This window comes from Pomacea canaliculata, linkage group LG12 (genome assembly GCF_003073045.1).
Source record: "Pomacea canaliculata isolate SZHN2017 linkage group LG12, ASM307304v1, whole genome shotgun sequence".
Lineage (NCBI taxonomy): Eukaryota > Metazoa > Mollusca > Gastropoda > Architaenioglossa > Ampullariidae > Pomacea > Pomacea canaliculata.
In genome coordinates, this window is record NC_037601.1 from 3,193,653 (window position 1) to 3,210,964 (window position 17,312).

General features: G+C 36.6%; 2 protein-coding genes across 2 annotated transcripts; both read left to right on the forward strand.

The window, feature by feature from the left end:
- Positions 1 to 21: 21 nt before the first annotated feature.
- On the forward strand, positions 22 to 10,620 carry LOC112576619 (NADPH oxidoreductase A-like). The gene is made up of 13 exons (XM_025259210.1): positions 22 to 658; positions 1,835 to 1,970; positions 2,206 to 2,333; positions 3,460 to 3,604; positions 3,784 to 4,009; positions 4,584 to 4,683; positions 5,342 to 5,458; positions 6,604 to 6,737; positions 7,298 to 7,456; positions 7,764 to 7,998; positions 8,657 to 8,740; positions 9,224 to 9,348; positions 9,781 to 10,620. The coding sequence occupies exons 1-13, from the start codon at positions 535 to 537 to the stop codon at positions 9,952 to 9,954; spliced, it is 1,887 nt and encodes a 628-aa protein (XP_025114995.1). The 5' UTR covers positions 22 to 534; the 3' UTR covers positions 9,955 to 10,620.
- Positions 10,621 to 11,700: 1,080 nt separating this feature from the next.
- Positions 11,701 to 17,033, forward strand: LOC112576621. The gene is made up of 8 exons (XM_025259212.1): positions 11,701 to 11,727; positions 13,249 to 13,356; positions 13,528 to 13,716; positions 13,913 to 14,100; positions 14,618 to 14,651; positions 15,331 to 15,438; positions 15,778 to 15,891; positions 16,130 to 17,033. The coding sequence occupies exons 4-8, from the start codon at positions 13,916 to 13,918 to the stop codon at positions 16,175 to 16,177; spliced, it is 489 nt and encodes a 162-aa protein (XP_025114997.1). The 5' UTR covers positions 11,701 to 11,727; positions 13,249 to 13,356; positions 13,528 to 13,716; positions 13,913 to 13,915; the 3' UTR covers positions 16,178 to 17,033.
- Positions 17,034 to 17,312: the final 279 nt, after the last annotated feature.

The following is a 17,312-nucleotide window of genomic DNA, read 5'->3' on the forward strand; positions in this document are numbered from 1 at the left end:
GTCACCGTGTGCAAGGTCGAGGACGCCGAGCTGTCGTCTGGACAAAGTTGACGAAACATTTTTGTGATGCGAAGCAGTTTTAGAAGATAAGCGGCGATGACAGCATTTTTTACCTTATCGAAAAGAATAAGGCGTCATAATAAACAAAAAGTAGTATTTGGAAGTTGTGAGATAGATCGACATGTCAAATTTTGTCAGGTGCCAGAGTAACAATGATAACAAAGACGATGACAATTATCGTAACAGAGAGATAATTATATCTCGATGGTCAAAGGTTGGAAAATACACACAGGAGTACAAGCACATACAGTAAAGATGTCAGAAAATGTGACTAGGTAAACAAGGTTATCCAGTTCTTGCTATGAGAGATGAAGTGCAGGGCTTGTAGGGAGACCATCGTTTTGTGGACGAGGACGTGTCGTCCATCACCAGCTTGTCTTGCACGGCCGTCCTGCCATTTTATCAGCAATTAAGTTTGCGAGGCCACTGGTCTTAATCTTCCGATCAGTGGGCGAGGCGCATCGATTACTAGAAATGTGGGAATTAATTTGCTGCACAGTGTTTTTCGCTTCACTTGTGGTGTACGTGATTTATGTGCTGCGACCTACTGATACAAGTCAGGCAGCATCGTCAACTCTGGATGCTTTCATTCGAAATGGTACTCACCCAATAAATCTATCTCTTTCGCACAATAATGCGCTCCAAATTGCCAAAAGTAGCATATGAAACGAGTTAAAGTCATGTAGGGCTATGGAAGTGAACCACCAATTTGGACAGGATTGATTCATAAAAATGCTTTGACCTGTGCGCGGTAGAAATAAGGAGGAATGGTAAATGAAAAAGTCTTTCAAAATCTGACGACAAACTATTAGTGGTATTTTCTGACAAGCAGGATTGGCAGTACGCTAAACTGAGTGGTAGGGATATGGCTTCTGAAATACCACTCAATATGACATATTCAATGTCATTGAGAAAATAATAAGCTCTGCTTGTCCTTATCCATCATAACAGCTTACAGATGTCTTCTTTAAATAACGCAGAGCAGACTTTAATTTACAGGTTATATTTTTGCATTGATGAACTTAATTGGCATAAGTAGATACTTAAATCTACCTTTGGCATAAAAAGCAATGATTTGTCTGTATTGATGCTTCTTGGAATTTCTATATGTAAGCTGGATTGGGGAATCTGCACAACAAAACCATCGATAAGTCAAAGTGGGAAAACCAAGACCAACCATCTTGTCTCTGAAGTTGTGAAAAGCAGGGTGCAGACCCCATATAAATATTGAGTTATGTTACTTTACATTATATGGTATCTTTGTCACTTCTTTATCCCTGCAGCCCCATGGGTAAACATCTGCAGTGTCTAGGCACCACATTATAACCATGGAGACAGGACACTTGGCCTGGAGTTTTCCATGTTGCCCCAGAGCAACAAACCTCTGCTTCATAACTATCAATCCTTGACATTATGTAAAATTAGCAAACTCATGCAGTTATGATTTATTTATTTTAATGAATTATTTTTGTTTTCTCTGCTTCCAACATGTACTGTAGTTTTTCTGTGTTTGATCCTGCCAGGTCGTTTTTAGCAAAGTAAATCATTGTCATTGTCTACATCTGTAATGGGAAAGGAGAGCAGAGATGAAAGTTTAATAACTTTATAAATGCATGTGATCGATCTTGATACAAAAACAGCATTATCCTAGTTTAAGATTAAGATGCTGTCCTTCAGAATTTTATTACTAAAAGTACTCATTTATGAATATAGCTGCTAAAAGAAGCACTGTTGATCAAAATGAAGTTAATTTTTTTTTTTTTTTTTTTTGCAGATCAGGTGATATCAGAGTTATCCAAGGATAAAAAGAAATATCAAACACGGTTTTCTGAAGATGGTAGGCAAATACTCATCTTGTATGGCACTGAGTATGGCTTCAGTGAAGAAATAGCATATCTTTTATTTGACAGGTAAGTCTGTCAGTTAATAGGACAAATACTGGCTCTTCATCCTTTGAAAGTGTTTTAGCTGGGGATACTGTACATCAGTTCATGTTCTTGCCTCTCAGTTTGTCTTAGTTGATTCTCTGAGCATTATTGTTGTGATGTTTTTATATGTTCATATTCCTTGTACAAGAGGTTTGTTATTATGAATAAAAAAGAGTTTCTCTGAGTTGTTGACAGCTGCCTCCTGTCCAATTTTTAGGCTGAAGTGTTCATCAGAAAACAGCAGTGAGCATTGGCAGCCAAGAGTTTTGAATGTCAAGCATCACAAGCACATTCACTGGGAATTAGAGAATGTGTGTTTCATTGTCATATCAACAAGCGGAGATGGTGGGTTCACTATACTAACTGAATTATATAGAATTATATCCCACAAATGAAGCTCAAAGATATGTGTGAATATACATGCGCACACACAAACATTCATGCGCACACAGAGTAGGGAAAGTTGAAGAAAACCACTGATCGTCATGCCTGTAAACATTGTAACATTCAGTGCAAGGCAAATCACAGCTACGATATGAACCAACAACACCAGAATCTCACTGTCATGACAACAGACACTTTAGCCAGTTCGCGACCAACTGACTTGCTAATTTTAACCAGTCTTCCAACATTACCTCTAGTATTTTTTGAGGTATGGCTGTAACATTTGTTGATCATCTTGCATGATCTGGATTTTGTGTTTTCCTTTGGCCTATGAGCTAATCAATTTTTTTAAAAATTCTTTGCAGTTGAATTGTCATCTTATAAACAAAGAAAAGTGTGTAGTTCTGATTAATATCTAAGCAAATTCACATTGTAGTTTTGATCTTGGATAAATTTTGCGGAAATACTCCTTTCTTCCACAAGAGAGAGTAATAGGCTATGGCTTGTGTAAATTTTATGTGTGTGCGTAAGAAAGAAAGATGTACATGAACCTTCAATACTGCAGCAGATGTATCCCCTTGGCTGAAAATGTCCTGATCCCTCTTCATCCACAACCCTTTAATTGGTCTGCTATTACATTGAGTTCTGACCTTCTTTACAACTTGAGAAAATATCTTTGCATGGTTTTAGTGGTTTCTGAAAGACCTTGAAGCAGCCACAATACTAGATCATACAGCATTTTTAGCTGGAATGAGTATTTTACTGTCATGACACTGATGCCACACATGTCAATTATCAAATTAAATAAAATTAATTCTTATCAGCCCCTACCTCCCACCCCCATCCCCCAAATAAAAAGTCACTACAAAACAAACTTGTCAAGAGTGCACCATTAGAGAACTTATATGACACTCTTTCTCTGTGTCTCAAAATTAATATATATATAGGCAGACAGTTTGTTTTAATTGATTTGATTGCTTTGGCATCCTGTTCAATTCTGCCAAATAAAACTATAGGTGCATTCTGTTTGATGGCATTTATTATGCCATCACTAGCCCTATTTTTAAAACTTTTCTTTTTTGAATAGGAGTCCCGCCAGCAGATGCCAGAGAATTCATGTCATTTGTGATGGAAGAAGCCTCAGATTTGAGTCATTTGGGTTATTCTGTACTGGCACTTGGTGATTCCAGTTACCCCCATTTCTGCAGGACAGGCAGAATGCTTGACAGCAGGTATATAAGCTTTATTGTAATGCATGGCTGAGTAACCAGACATGTATGCTTCTTTGCTGAGTGTATTCATGATATCTTCCTTTATTTAAGAGAAAACGATCTGCAATAGGATATTGTGAGATCTGCTATAGGATACTGTGAGAAGCAGCTACCCTGTTGGAACTTTTTATTATTTTAAGAATGAAGATGGTTGGTGGCCAAGTACTGATCACAAAAATGGAAGTAGATGGAGAAGACTGGAGTGCTGTTAACAACTGGATTGATGCTGTTGTAAGCTGGGTCCTGTCTTCAGCAGCAAGTCAATTAGCTGGTCCACCAAGACGAGATTATCTTGATGTATCCAGCATAGAAAAGTCAGATGATGATGGTTTCAGCAGAAATAGACCTTTCATTGCAACACTTAAAGTATGTATTAATTGTGCATTTTCTCTTTTGTACATTCTTTTACTCATCAGATGATGAATGTTTACAGTGGTGGTTTATGGATGTAGTCTGCCGCACTGTATGTGAATCTGGCTCTCAGTATTCGACTCAGTCTCTTGCTACCCTCCTTTTCCACCTCAACCCCTCATTTTAGTCCACTCATTTTAGTGTAGCTTTAGATGTTGACAATTTTACAATAGACTTCATGCAGAAAAATAATTGTTTTACATGCCAACAATTTTTTAAAAATGTACGAGTTCTCTTTGCCAAAGAAGAAAATTGTTTGAGAGAGAATGGTTTCTTGTAAATAATACGGTGTCAAAAAAGCTGGACTGCCACTACTTTCTTATCAGAATCACATTTATACTGCATCGTTAGAGCAGGTTTTTGTATGCAATAAAATTTTTAAGAAGTGTTAATTTAGTTGAATTATTAAAAACAAATCATTGCATTATTGTACAGTATAAGCAATTTGCTTTTTTGGCAAATGTGGTGGTCAGTGATTAAGAACATATATTTACTCTGTCATAAAATTCCTTTTTTTTTTTGTGGTCAGAATAAAGTATTACTAACTCGTGTTGATAATCCACTCACAGACAGGGAGACAATCAAGTGTGAATTTGACATTTCTGGTAGCAACTTAAGGTGGACTTCAGGTGAGTAACAAATAGTCATGTTTTTATTGCATTTCATTTTGTGTGTGTAGTGTGTATATACATGGTTAAGGAGTGAGCATTGATGAGTATTAATAAAAAGTATTTAAGTAAAAACTGCATAATTATATTAAACCTGTATGATAGATTTGATTTACTGCTTAGGCAGATCTTGCCATTTAATTATGACTTTAGCTGCTTCATAACGTGTAGTGCATTCACAGAAGCCATCTTGATTGAATCTTTATAGTTGTTAGCTTCCTGCTCAGTCATATAAAGATAAGGTCTTTCAACTATGCATGTCATGTTCACTCGCTCAAGGAACTGTCTTTGTAGCAGCTGTTAGTGTTATTATGATGATTACGGATGCATAGAAAAAATATTCTGTATTAGAGTGTAGAAATGTCTGACAAGTTTTAAGCACACGTGACAGCATTAATTTTTTTCATTCACACTGTGACAATGACAATGACTTAGAAGTCGAGCATGACAGTTTTAGTGTCATTAATTGTTTTCAGCTCAATGCATGTTTGAAACATAAACTGAAATCATTCTCATTGAATGCATATTTTCTGACTAGTACTGTTTTAAACTGTTAGTTCATGTGGCCAAGCCCAGCATGCCTAGATTACTACAATCCACTGTATTTCTTCTCCTTTAGGTGACGCATTGGGTATCTACCCAATGAATAACCCCAGTACAGTAACAAGGATACTTTTCCTTTTGCATTTTACTGGAGATGAAATGGTGCAAGCACCTTCACACCATTTTAGTCAGGGTAAATCTTTTTTTATGTAGCTGATGCCTTGAAAACCTGTCACTCATGGAACAACTGTATAACATGGTTATACTATTCATGAGTTTCTGTGTTGTGAATTCAGTTTTTTACTGAAAGTTTTGTTTTTTCTTGTTGTTTTGCATCTCTGTTTTGGGTTGGGTAGGGGATGTTTCAGCTACATATGTCATACTTAAAGTGATACAGAATCACATCAGCACCACCAGTGAGGAACTGCTAGCAGAAAAAACAGGCTGGCATCATACCAGGAAGGACCGCAGTTGAACAGAGCTTTAACTGTTGCATCCCAATAGAGAAGCATTTTCAACATCAGCAGGTCTTCTATCACAACTTTATCACCGTGACAAAATCTGGCCCAAGGAGCTATGGCATGTAATGTGAAGATTAAATATTGACTAGAGCCTTGCTCAAGTCATTGAAGTGCTGTATAAGAGCTATAAGTGAGTACAGTACTGCGGGATAATAAAGGGGAAACTTTAATTCTTTCACATGACAGTGGGCGTCTGTCAGGCGTCACCGGCCTATCATCTGTGCTGCTCAACATCTTTTTGGAAAACATCATGCATGAAACCCCCAACAACCATCACACTTCCATTTCCATTGACTGAGAGAGAGTTCTAATGCATATGAAATAGAGACGATCACTGACAAGAACAAAGTCATTGACGTCAAAGCAGTTGGCTTTAAATTGTTCGAAGAGATAGCTTCTGAGCCACCCTCTCCATGAGAATGGATGAAAAGCCATGCTGTTGTTTTACTCACAAATGTATGTGTTTACTAGTGCCTTTATTAATCATAACTCTCTTATCTTCTTTAAATAAATTTAGTGTCTGAGTTTAAGGGGATGCTGAGGTCCAGTATGTGACACTTAGTCTAGATACAACATTGGTGAGACTGGTGGTACTGTTACTGTAGTTTGGAAGAACACAGCGAAGGCAAAGCGAAATTGATATTCACTTGCAAGTTTCCACATGGAGATAGAGTTAAAAAAAGCATGTTTTATATTACATGTGTATATGTGCATGAAAACATCCCATGCACACAACAAGCATACATGTATTTCTCTGTTTGAAATTGGAGGTTGCTATCATATCTTTATGAAAAGGAAAACATCTGGTGTGTTTCAGGAACCATATCACTTAAAGAGGCTCTGCTTAAATGCTATGACATAAAATGTGTTCCTGATGCAACATACTCATCATTGAGAGATCTTATGGCACATCCTGTTCATAAAAATCCAAATAAAATGACTGATGAGTTGGTGAGAGTCACGCCACTACTCTTCTCATAAGTTCTTCTGTTTGTGTTTCAAGCAGTTAAAATCATTGCTTATTTTGATGTACATCCGTAGTTGTACCTACACCATGCTATCTGCATGTAAGATACAAGCACATGGAGGTACACACATTCATGCATGCGCATACAATCAGGAACACTTTTAACATCAGGAAGTTTTTCTAGGGTGGAGGCACTGAAAGAGGACGAGTAATGGGAAGAATGTATTGAACTAAATTAGTGAGGGGAGAGAGCTGTATCAAAATGACAAATGCTGATGCCTGATTATCGAACTTTGAGCATAAATTTGATGAACTGAATAAAGTAAGTTGTTGCTGAATGTGTAATCACTGGTCAATTTTGGGAAGATGGATTCAGAGCAAGTACTGAGTCTTTTCCTAGGGTACAAAACAGACCATGCAGCACACCAGTCTTCACACATTTCACTTGCTTCTTGCTTTCTGTAAGGTAGACACTGCAAAGTGCACATATGTTTTACTGCATGTATATTGAGTTCTAACCAGACATCTTTGATATGACCCTCAGGAGAAGGAGTACCTGGCTACACGAGAACTGATTGATGTTCTGGAAGACTTGACATCTTGTTCTCACAGTTCCCCAACTATTGAGCAACTGTCATCTTCTCTCCACACTTTAAGACCCCTTCAGCCACGTTTCTACTCTATTGCCTCCTCTCCACTTTTGGTCAGTGTAAAATGTCAGGGTTACACACGTTGCGAATGGCAGAAAAGTAGGTGCAGACAGATGCACATGACTTATGTAATAGCCATTGGCCTCAGCTCATCTACAGGTGTGGTGGGAATGAATGTAAATGCATTTTTTTTTTAAACTAGTCATGTGGATATTTCAGTATGTTAAAGTAATTTGAGACACATCATTTAATCTCTAGACTTTTAACATAGTCTCAGTACTGAGAAGAATAATTAGTCTCTGTTGACTGTCAGTGATATTTCAAGGTCCGTTTAGTAAATTCTCTTGTACTTTCTCACAGGACAACAGCACAGTGACAGTGATAGCTGCTGTTGTTCGTTACACCGCAGGTGGCAGAGAAAGAGGAGGTGTGACCACAACTTTTTTGCAAGATCACCTAGCACCAGGTGGACAGTGCCCAGTATTTATCAGTCATAACCCCGATTTCCGTTTACCTGTTGATCGGAATGTACCTGTAATTCTCATAGGTGCTGGAACTGGTCTTGCTCCATATAGAGCCTTTCTACAAGAACAGGGTGAGAATACCAGCTGTCAGTCTTGAGAATAACAAGTTTAGTAAGATATTACAAAAATTAACTTAACCATAAATTTTTCTTTTATGTATTTTTGGTAATTGTATACACGAAAAAGTGAAAATGGTTTTGGAGAGTACAAAGGCTGGAAATATCGTGAAATACAGTCCTCAGACTTTCCTCTGATCAGTCCAGTAGCACTACAGTTAGCACCTGTCACCAATACAGGTGAAGGGTTTGGCTGTCATAGGTTCACCTCTTGTCTCAGGCAGGCTGTTCTTTCTTTGCATATGGCATCTGTTTACAGGCCTGGTTGCCTTGCCATGATATAGCCTTAGCTGCTGGCTTGGGGTAAAACACCAATTCCCCCTCCAATTCTCCTGACTTTCCTGTACTCCAAATCTGTACCAATTCGTTCCAAATTTTTGCAGAGACAGTTTAGTTTGTACACTAGCTTCTGAATGCTGGCGGATGTGAATGGATTGGGATTGTATGTAGATGTGCATTCTGATTGTATGAAGGGCTAGTTGGTGATGCGTGGCTGATATGAGTGTATGATGATGTTGTTGATGTTGATGTTGTGCTGTGTAGGTGTTACTGATTATTGTTATTAATCATTACTTTTACTAATCTGAGACAATAAAACTGAATTTTTTTACAGAACTAGCAAACAACTTTGGCAAGACATTTCTGTACTTTGGATGTCGTCATAATGAATGGGATTACCTCTGTCAACAAGAACTTGGTAAACTATTCATTCTCACTTCCATCTAATCAGCTGAGACTCTATGAATATTAAAAAAATGTAAAATATTTTATGCCCACTCTGGGTGGATGGATTAAAATAAAATGGTAGTCCATAATCCTTTGATCATAAGGGGAGTGAATTGTTACAGACCCTGTTATCTTAGGGTTAGCTCGATTGTGAGACCAGGGCACATCCTTGCCTCAGTGCCTTTCCTTCCCTAATCCTCTAACAGTTGGGTCAGCTAGGATGTACTCAGAACCACATGGGATCAAACCATCTAGTTTGCTTGCCTCAAGCCTTGGATGCCAGTGTTGTAACCAATTGGCTGTTGCCTTCTCTGAAAGATGGATTAGATTGGATCTGGACATGTAGAAGAGGAATTATTATAAAACTTTTTTTTGAAAATATGTGATAATTACTAAGACAATATATTCAGATATGAATTACCATAATAATGCACTACTGGAGATTTTTTTCCAGAAAAGTGGGCTGATAAAGGCATTCTTCACTTGCGAGTGGCATTTTCCCGTCAGCAGCAGTTCAAAGTCTATGTTCAGGATTTATTGATAGAGGATTCACATCAAATATGGCAGCTTATAAATGAGGTGAACAAAGTTTCACTAATAATTTGTAGAGAATGTGCAATATATTTCCATAGCTCAATCAATATTCTTCAAGAAAATAGAGCAATATTTTCTGTAGCTATTTTGACAAATTGTACACTCAAGGTGTTCTAACTTTTGAGGTCCTTGTTCCATTGGCAGACTGCATACAATATTTTGCCAAATTTCTACTAGTCCTTTGGATCTATTCTTTTGGACATCAAAACATGGTATTTTAATCCTCATACAGCAAAATGAATACAAAACTGAATGGTTGTGAGATATAACTGAAAAAAATCTTTTTACATTTACAGGAAATATTTTTAAATAAATAGAACCTAAATGTATTGTTGTTGTGGCCATATGCTCCTTTAGGAGTAGCAAGGAATAAACTAAATGTTTTATAGAAACATGAAAAATCAATGTATTTTTCAGGAAAATGCCACCTTGTATGTTTGTGGTGACGCACGGAATATGGCAAGAGATGTTGATGCAGCTCTGACGTCTATTGTAGAGAAATGCAAAAAAGTGTATAGCCAAGATGCAAAAGAGTATATGTCAAATTTGCAAAATGCAGGACGATACCTGAGAGATGTATGGATAACTTAAATTAAAAAGCAAGTCTTTTATTTGTTTTATAAAAACCTCCAAGCATTTACTCCTTGTAGATTGCTAAATTGCTATCACATTTGTTTTGCTTTGTTATGTTTCTGTTCGAAGTCCAATCATCGCCTACTCCAACTTTATATATGAAATAATTTATAGATATATAATTTATATGTTTATAAATGTACAGTTCATTTTTACATTTAATGCATCACTAGATTTTCTAGAATCACTAGAAGGAAAATGATTTTGTTTAGGACGTTAGATGTTTAGGACCAAAGCTTTACCTTGTGCCATATGTTTGGAGAAGCCTGACTAGTAGAATATTTTTCATGTTGTTAAATAGTAAGGAACGTTTTAGACATTTATAGGCAAATGCATGTTTTGTCTAGTAAACATGGAGGATATTTGCAAGGTCTTTAGAGATAAATCTACCATAAATCTTACTGTACAAATACATGTAAGCAAGTACATCCATATGATGACACACTATGCAAATTTATTGTTACATTAATACTTTTATTTGTAGTATGATTTTGTTCAGTATAAACATTTACATCTTTTGTTATACCCCTGTGAGATAGTTAATGAAGTAAACGTTTTTAAAAAAAACTAAAAATGACTGAAAATGGGCTGTTTAGTGCATTTCAACATAAATTATAAGGATAAGTCTGCGTGTGTATATCTATACATGTGCATGTGTGAGAGAGAGAACTTCAAATGTCATCAGATGTGCAGGTTATAATTAATGTTATAAATTAGGTTGGTGGTTGATTTTGTTATTTGCTGTGGCTACTTCACCATTTGATATTCCCCCAACCCCACACCTTCCAAGGAGTCATGATTAGATTTTCCAGCATTACAAGTCAGCAAAATAGATCTCCAAATCAGTGAAATATAATTTTAAACAAAATGCTCATGAATTACATGTAAATGCAATGAATTATAAGAGTTTAGACTGACATTTGTTTTAATGCATTGCAGCTTTTAAATAATAATCGCATACAGCTGATGTGTATGTGACCAATGTTTTGACCAGCCTGCAAAGTCTCCATTAAAGGACTCTGAGTCTTGTTTTTTGAGTAAATGCATGGAGTATAGAACTTATATTGACTTATAGTGACTTATCAGCTACTTTAAGCAGATTAAGATTAATGTGACTTTCAGTAAGTGGCTTTAATAATATTAATAAATGTTTGTTTATTGAGTGCCTTATCCTACTAACAAGCAAGAGCACACGCTTAATTTATTAGTAGGCATCATAGCAATTATACATCCTTTAAATTCATTCACCTTACGTTCAAACCATACTCAGTCTCTCAAACACACAGACAACCGAAGGAAACGAACCAAGCACGGCAAAGGAAGAATGGACGGAGAAAACTGACAGCGTTGTAAGCAGTTTCACATTCAGAGCGGTATGTCAAATCCGAGATACGAACCCTAGACAATCGTCGTGGTGACAGACGCTTTAGCCATTGCGCCAGAAAAAAAAAAAGTTACATTATTTGGATCGTTCTATAGCGTATGCATTATCTATTGTTTTCTACTGAAGACGTATTGTGGCAACAGATTTGAAATACTAAAAAATAAGGTGTTTAGCTGCCAAAGATCTGCCTCAGTGCATCTCGTCAGAGCTATGCAAGGGCAAGTCACTCTCGCTCACATCGACCAAAGCGAGTTATCCGCCCGACGAAGGAAGCGTAGTGATCGGAATGATGACTGAGTACGTGTTTGAATATTCTTGGAGGCATCGACATTTACAGATTGTTCGAGGTAAATTTTAATCACGTAAAACATCAGAAGTTTCTGATATTCCTGAACTATTTTTTTCAGTTCACTCTTAGTCTTTTACATTAGGCGAACGTCTAGAAATGATATTAATTGCAGATCGTCCGTTATTTGCTACAGCAGACGACGCTATTCAGTGAGTGATAATCGTAAAGATATTTTCCTTTTATTTTTTTAATAAGGAGAAATATTCAGTCTTAAATCACTCAAAGAAGTGTGCTTGCCTGCCAACTATAAGGGATCAGTTATTTATCAGACTGAACACTTTTTTGGCCTATTCTTCGCTGGCCGAGTGCAAATTCCTTTAAATCAAATCAGACTTTTTATTGTCTGTCGAGGAGACCCAAGACAGAAATTTTTCTTTTGCTCACAAGGGCAGGCATACATACTCACACAGACATTTAACACACACAGTTAGGAGTAAAGATACACTATCATGGTCGTTGGATCTCCGTCAAATGGTCAATCAAAATTCAAATACTTTATATGTCTTGTACATATTTTTAAAAAATGCGTTGGCATTGCAGACTACAAAAATACACGTTGAGGTAGAATTGAATAATGTGCTTCATCTTGTTTTAGAGACAATCATCTCCTATACGTGCATTTTCCATTTTCCAGAAATCGTAAATGCGTGTCCCGAAAAGTTATCGTCTATGGACATGTTGCACTATTCGCTGTCCTCATACGCGGTGTATAAAATTGTTGCGGAAGACAGAACCCCTCACATCCACACAGCAATCACTCTTGTGGAAAAGCTGTTTGACGAGTTAGGTGATGTCGAAACGAGACGTTGTGCAGAACATACTGTAAACTTCTATGTGGGTTGAAGAAAAAGGTGAGACGCCCGAAATAACGATGATGCAAGCAAGTGCGGTGACGGACCAATGGCTAACAAAGCCTCCATCCATGCATGTTTGGCAACCTTCATGCACACTGAGTACTGTTACCGCAAGTAATTTTATTCACAGAGGCCATGAAAGGAATGGATGACATCACTATTATGTTATCATCTAACACTATTAAAGTCAAAAGTAGAAAATTGTTGCAAATTAAGTCTGGGGTCATTAATTGTAACAGCTGGTTTTTTTAAAAGTTATTCTCCAAATATGAAGAAATATTAGAATAACCATCAGTCTGATGCATATATGAGATGGAGATTAAAGATTCCCAAAACATTTATAGCTTGTAAATCATAGCATGGACAAATGAGAATATAATGCCTGAGCCTTTTTTTTGTAGAGAAGCCCCCCCACCACCACTTTTTAACACTTTTAATTTGGTTTATTTAAAACAAACATTTCAAATATTATCTATCAAAAGATTGCTGGGATAATAAGGAGCAGTTCGGATGATGGAAAACGTTTTGATAATTAGATAATCTTGCCTTTTACTTAAAAGAAAACATATCAGGCACATATTTCCTTTTACCAGACACCATATATAAATTTATATATATAAGTCTATAGTTTTGTCTGCTACAGTAATTTTTGTTTTACTTTCCAGCTGGTATATGACTGCCTAGAAAGATCGACTCCTCAGCAAGTTGTGAGAGTGCTTGCTGTGCATTTTCCCCGTAGGAAGAGTGTCGTCAGCTCCAAGATTACCAGACAGGTGTAGTCACTCAGACTTTATCCTGTCCCCCTTTGTTAATTATTCTATAAACAGTCCTGACAATGGAGGCATCCATGATATTTATTACCTCTTATTAGAAGGCGTTGCCTACCTTCAGCTTATCACCTCTTTTTTCACAGTCTATATATCTAAATGCCTTTTTGCTTACAGTGGCCAGATGTTGCAAAAGAGGTGGAAGAAGAGAAGAGAGATTTCCGCTTTCAGATTCTTTTTCTCAGTAACAAGTTGTGTGTAAGGCATAAAAAGCAACTCAATTTGCCGACAATTGCCTTACTGCACCCTGCACAAGACTTCTTCACAGAGCTTGAAGAGGCTTTTCCACCTACCTACCTTGATAAAGTACTTGCCAATTTTATGCTCGCTTTGATGGCTAGATTGTGTATGTTTTGTTGTGTATGTATGGGATTATGTGTGTTTAAGAAAAGAGCATTAGACTAAGATTCATAGCTAATAGTTAACCACACTAATATAAAACTGAAACTTGTAACTTATGACAGTGAAGAACATGTCGTATGTAAGTTCTTTGTGCTCCCAGCTGATGCAGGAACAGGATAAAGACACACAATTAGGATCACAGCTCTTATCTCCTAATATCACAGAGGAAATTATTAAGGATTTTGTGTATGGCAAGTTCAGATTAGACCCTGCAGATCTCCGGGCTCTTCTCCAAATTCTGGAGACTGCTGAAACATCTTGGAAACATCCCAGTCTTGGATGCCTGGTGTAAGTGAAGCATCATTTTAATGATTTTAATAGCATAATTATACTATCATAATAATTGTAAACACTATGAATGCAATTGAATGTTGTTTACCATATCTCTGAAATACATAATTAGAGACCAAGATATAGACAGTATAGATAATCTTGCCTTTCACCCTTCCACTTTTTATCACTATCCTTATATAGTTCCTCCTATGGTATTTTCCTAACTTCTTTTGCAGCTCAGTTTTTTTGTTTTTTTTAAAAATAGAGATGCAAATTTGCCTGAAATGTCAACAGCCATAAACTGCAAGCACTATCAAAAATTTCAGAAGTGTACTTGCATATTCTGCTACAAAATTTGTGTAAATATTTTCCTCCATTTGTTTTCCTCATCCTGCTCTCTATCCTCAAAATCTCAGTTGTTTATGTCTGTTCATGTTATCAGTCTCAGGCTGTCTCATGTTTAATCTTCTTTCTGTTCATTTGTCAGTCTCAGGTGTTTATGTCCTTATATTATTCATTCTCTTCTAAACAGGCACCAGAACTCATTAAAAGAGCAGCATTCAGAGGTTTGTGCAAGACCGAATATCATCTACACATATTATATATTTGAAATATACGCTATCAAAACTTTTCCATACCAATTTAATACTTTGATAAGGAGGAAGCTAAGCCATTAACCTTCAGTGAAAAGAAGCATAAATATTGGATCTGTGATAAGGTATTCTTCTTGTTCCTAGCCGGCCCCAGTGTGATAAGGTATATTTGATTATTATTGCAGAATCTGCAGAGCCATATGGTGTATCTGAGATATGCATGCCTCTGGCTGCTTATGATGTAGTGAATCCCCAAAACTACATACATAATTTCTAAGTTATGAGGATGATAACATTCATTTCTAAGATATGATGATATTCATTTCTAAGAGTTAATGATGATAACACTCATTTCTAGATGATGATGACGATGCAGAGCAGGATCCCATTCACATCAAGTTTGGTGCAATGTGCTTAAGATCTTGACCACCGCTTTTTGTTAATATTGCTACTTCATTTTAAAGAAACTGAAACACAAGCAGACAACAGTTTATAATTTTCTGTGGCATATGCTTTCAGAACAAAGCTTTTTATTAATGCATTTATATGAACAGTTATGTTATGTTATCATATATCCAGATATCTATTCATAATAAAAAATATAATTCGGTTGTTTTTTATGGGATGTGGATTGTTTGTTTAAAACTCACAGGAGAATGCTGAGCTAAGTTCCACTGTTGTACATCAGGCTTTTGAGGAAAGTGGTGGAGTCAAGTTTGCTGATACAGAAAAAGTACTAGACATAGGCAACCTTGATGAGGTATGATCATAAGTGTTTGGGTGGAGGAGAAGAATGCAAAAACAAATTTTAAGGAATCGCATCATGTGTTTTTTTTTTTTAAATACACAGTAGTTTTCTAGCTTTCTTCTATTCTTTGTCTTTCCTCGACTGTTGATCATTAGTGCTCTTCTTCACAAACACACCATCATGAATCATTGCAAACTTGTTTATGTTGGGAATATAACATAGGAACATGTATTTTGTGTTAATGTGGCATAAGCATTTTTTTAAAAAATCTCCATTCATAAATTGTTAATACTGATTGGAAATCATTTCAAGCAGTCATTCATGCTGACTTTGTATAGTCCATGTTCTCAGGGTGAGTTGGAGTCCTCTGGAACATCTGACAAAACATTGTTGATTCCAGACATAAAAAAATTTTGGAAATCTTTCGACTTTCCGGTCTGCATTGTCAAGGTGTTTTATGAAGAGGTAAATACAAGAACGTGTCTATATTCTGTGTTTCGAGGTTTACATATTTTGTGAAAAGCTGTGGAATAGTGTTTGGAATTTTACCTTCTTAATGCTTGTAAAATGGTATTTGCCAAACTACATTTTTAGATACATCTTACATAGCTTTTAACTTCAGCTTGCTTTTTCTATACACCATACATAAAATCTAATACACCATGCATTTTTTTCTTATTTGGAATATCATCTTCTTTTCCAGGAAATTACGGACCCAGACACTGGTCTAAGACATAAAATATTTAGATGACATCAGCTTATCAACATAATTAGAGTAGGTAACGGCACACAAAATTAATTTTTTTGTATGCTCACATGAAAGTACAAGAAAATGTAAGAAAAACACAGCAAAAACTGAGTCTCTATTAGTTTTGGAGATATTTGTGTTTGAAGTTCGTGATTGCACCCGGTTCTGTATCTCTATACTCTGTACGGTGCGAACCGGGTGACTCAAAGCTGCTGTCATATACACCGGAGTCAGCAGACAATGCTCTTTCACGCTCATCTACAGATCCACGTCGTATTTTGCACAGGTATTCGAGCTAAGTTATTTTAAGCTGACAAATATTTTCCATCATCTTTTATTGCGCTTTAGAACTGTTAACTTTCTCTAAGAAATATACAGGCATTTCCGCCAATCTTTACTGATTTAATTCAATCTGTATACATCAATATCCATACGAAAGTTTGTGAACGCGAGCACAAATACCGACCCAACCATCAACATGCACGCGATACACGGCACACGGACAACGGGCACCACGAGGCTAGCTGCTTGTGCCGGGTACCATGTATCCTCACAAAATACACATTATTCACCCAGTCACACAACAAAAAGACATACTCTGAACACATGCGGAAAAGCTGTTCTTTATTGTGATTTAAGAGAGATATTTCTATTCCTGATAGTCAAATTTTTAAAATTGAAAACACTATTTTTGTGCGATCGCCCGCTTTCCGCCAGCGGAAAGACGTGTGGCGGTACTAGAGTTACAGCAGTAGAGGGAATGTGCAGTAATGTATAACACTTTTGGTATACATAGTGGTCATTTGTATCTGTTTTTAAGCTCTTTTGGCTTATTATTAATAAATACTTTATTCTGAAAGCTTGACAACTGTTGAGAGTTTGAGACAGATTTTCTTTGTCCTGTGTTTTCTTTCTGAGCAAGGTCTTATTTGTGAATGAAATTACTCTCGTAATAAACGTTGGTCAACTGTTTATTTGAGCTTGCAATATGTTGTACAGGCTGGAAAACAGACGACAACAGAGCATCAGTTATTTAGGCGCCCTCAAAATAAAACGTTAATTTAAAGCTTTATTGAAATAGAAAAATCTTTTTATGTTTGGAGCACGAGGTGTTAAAGACTGCGTTTATCTCACAAAG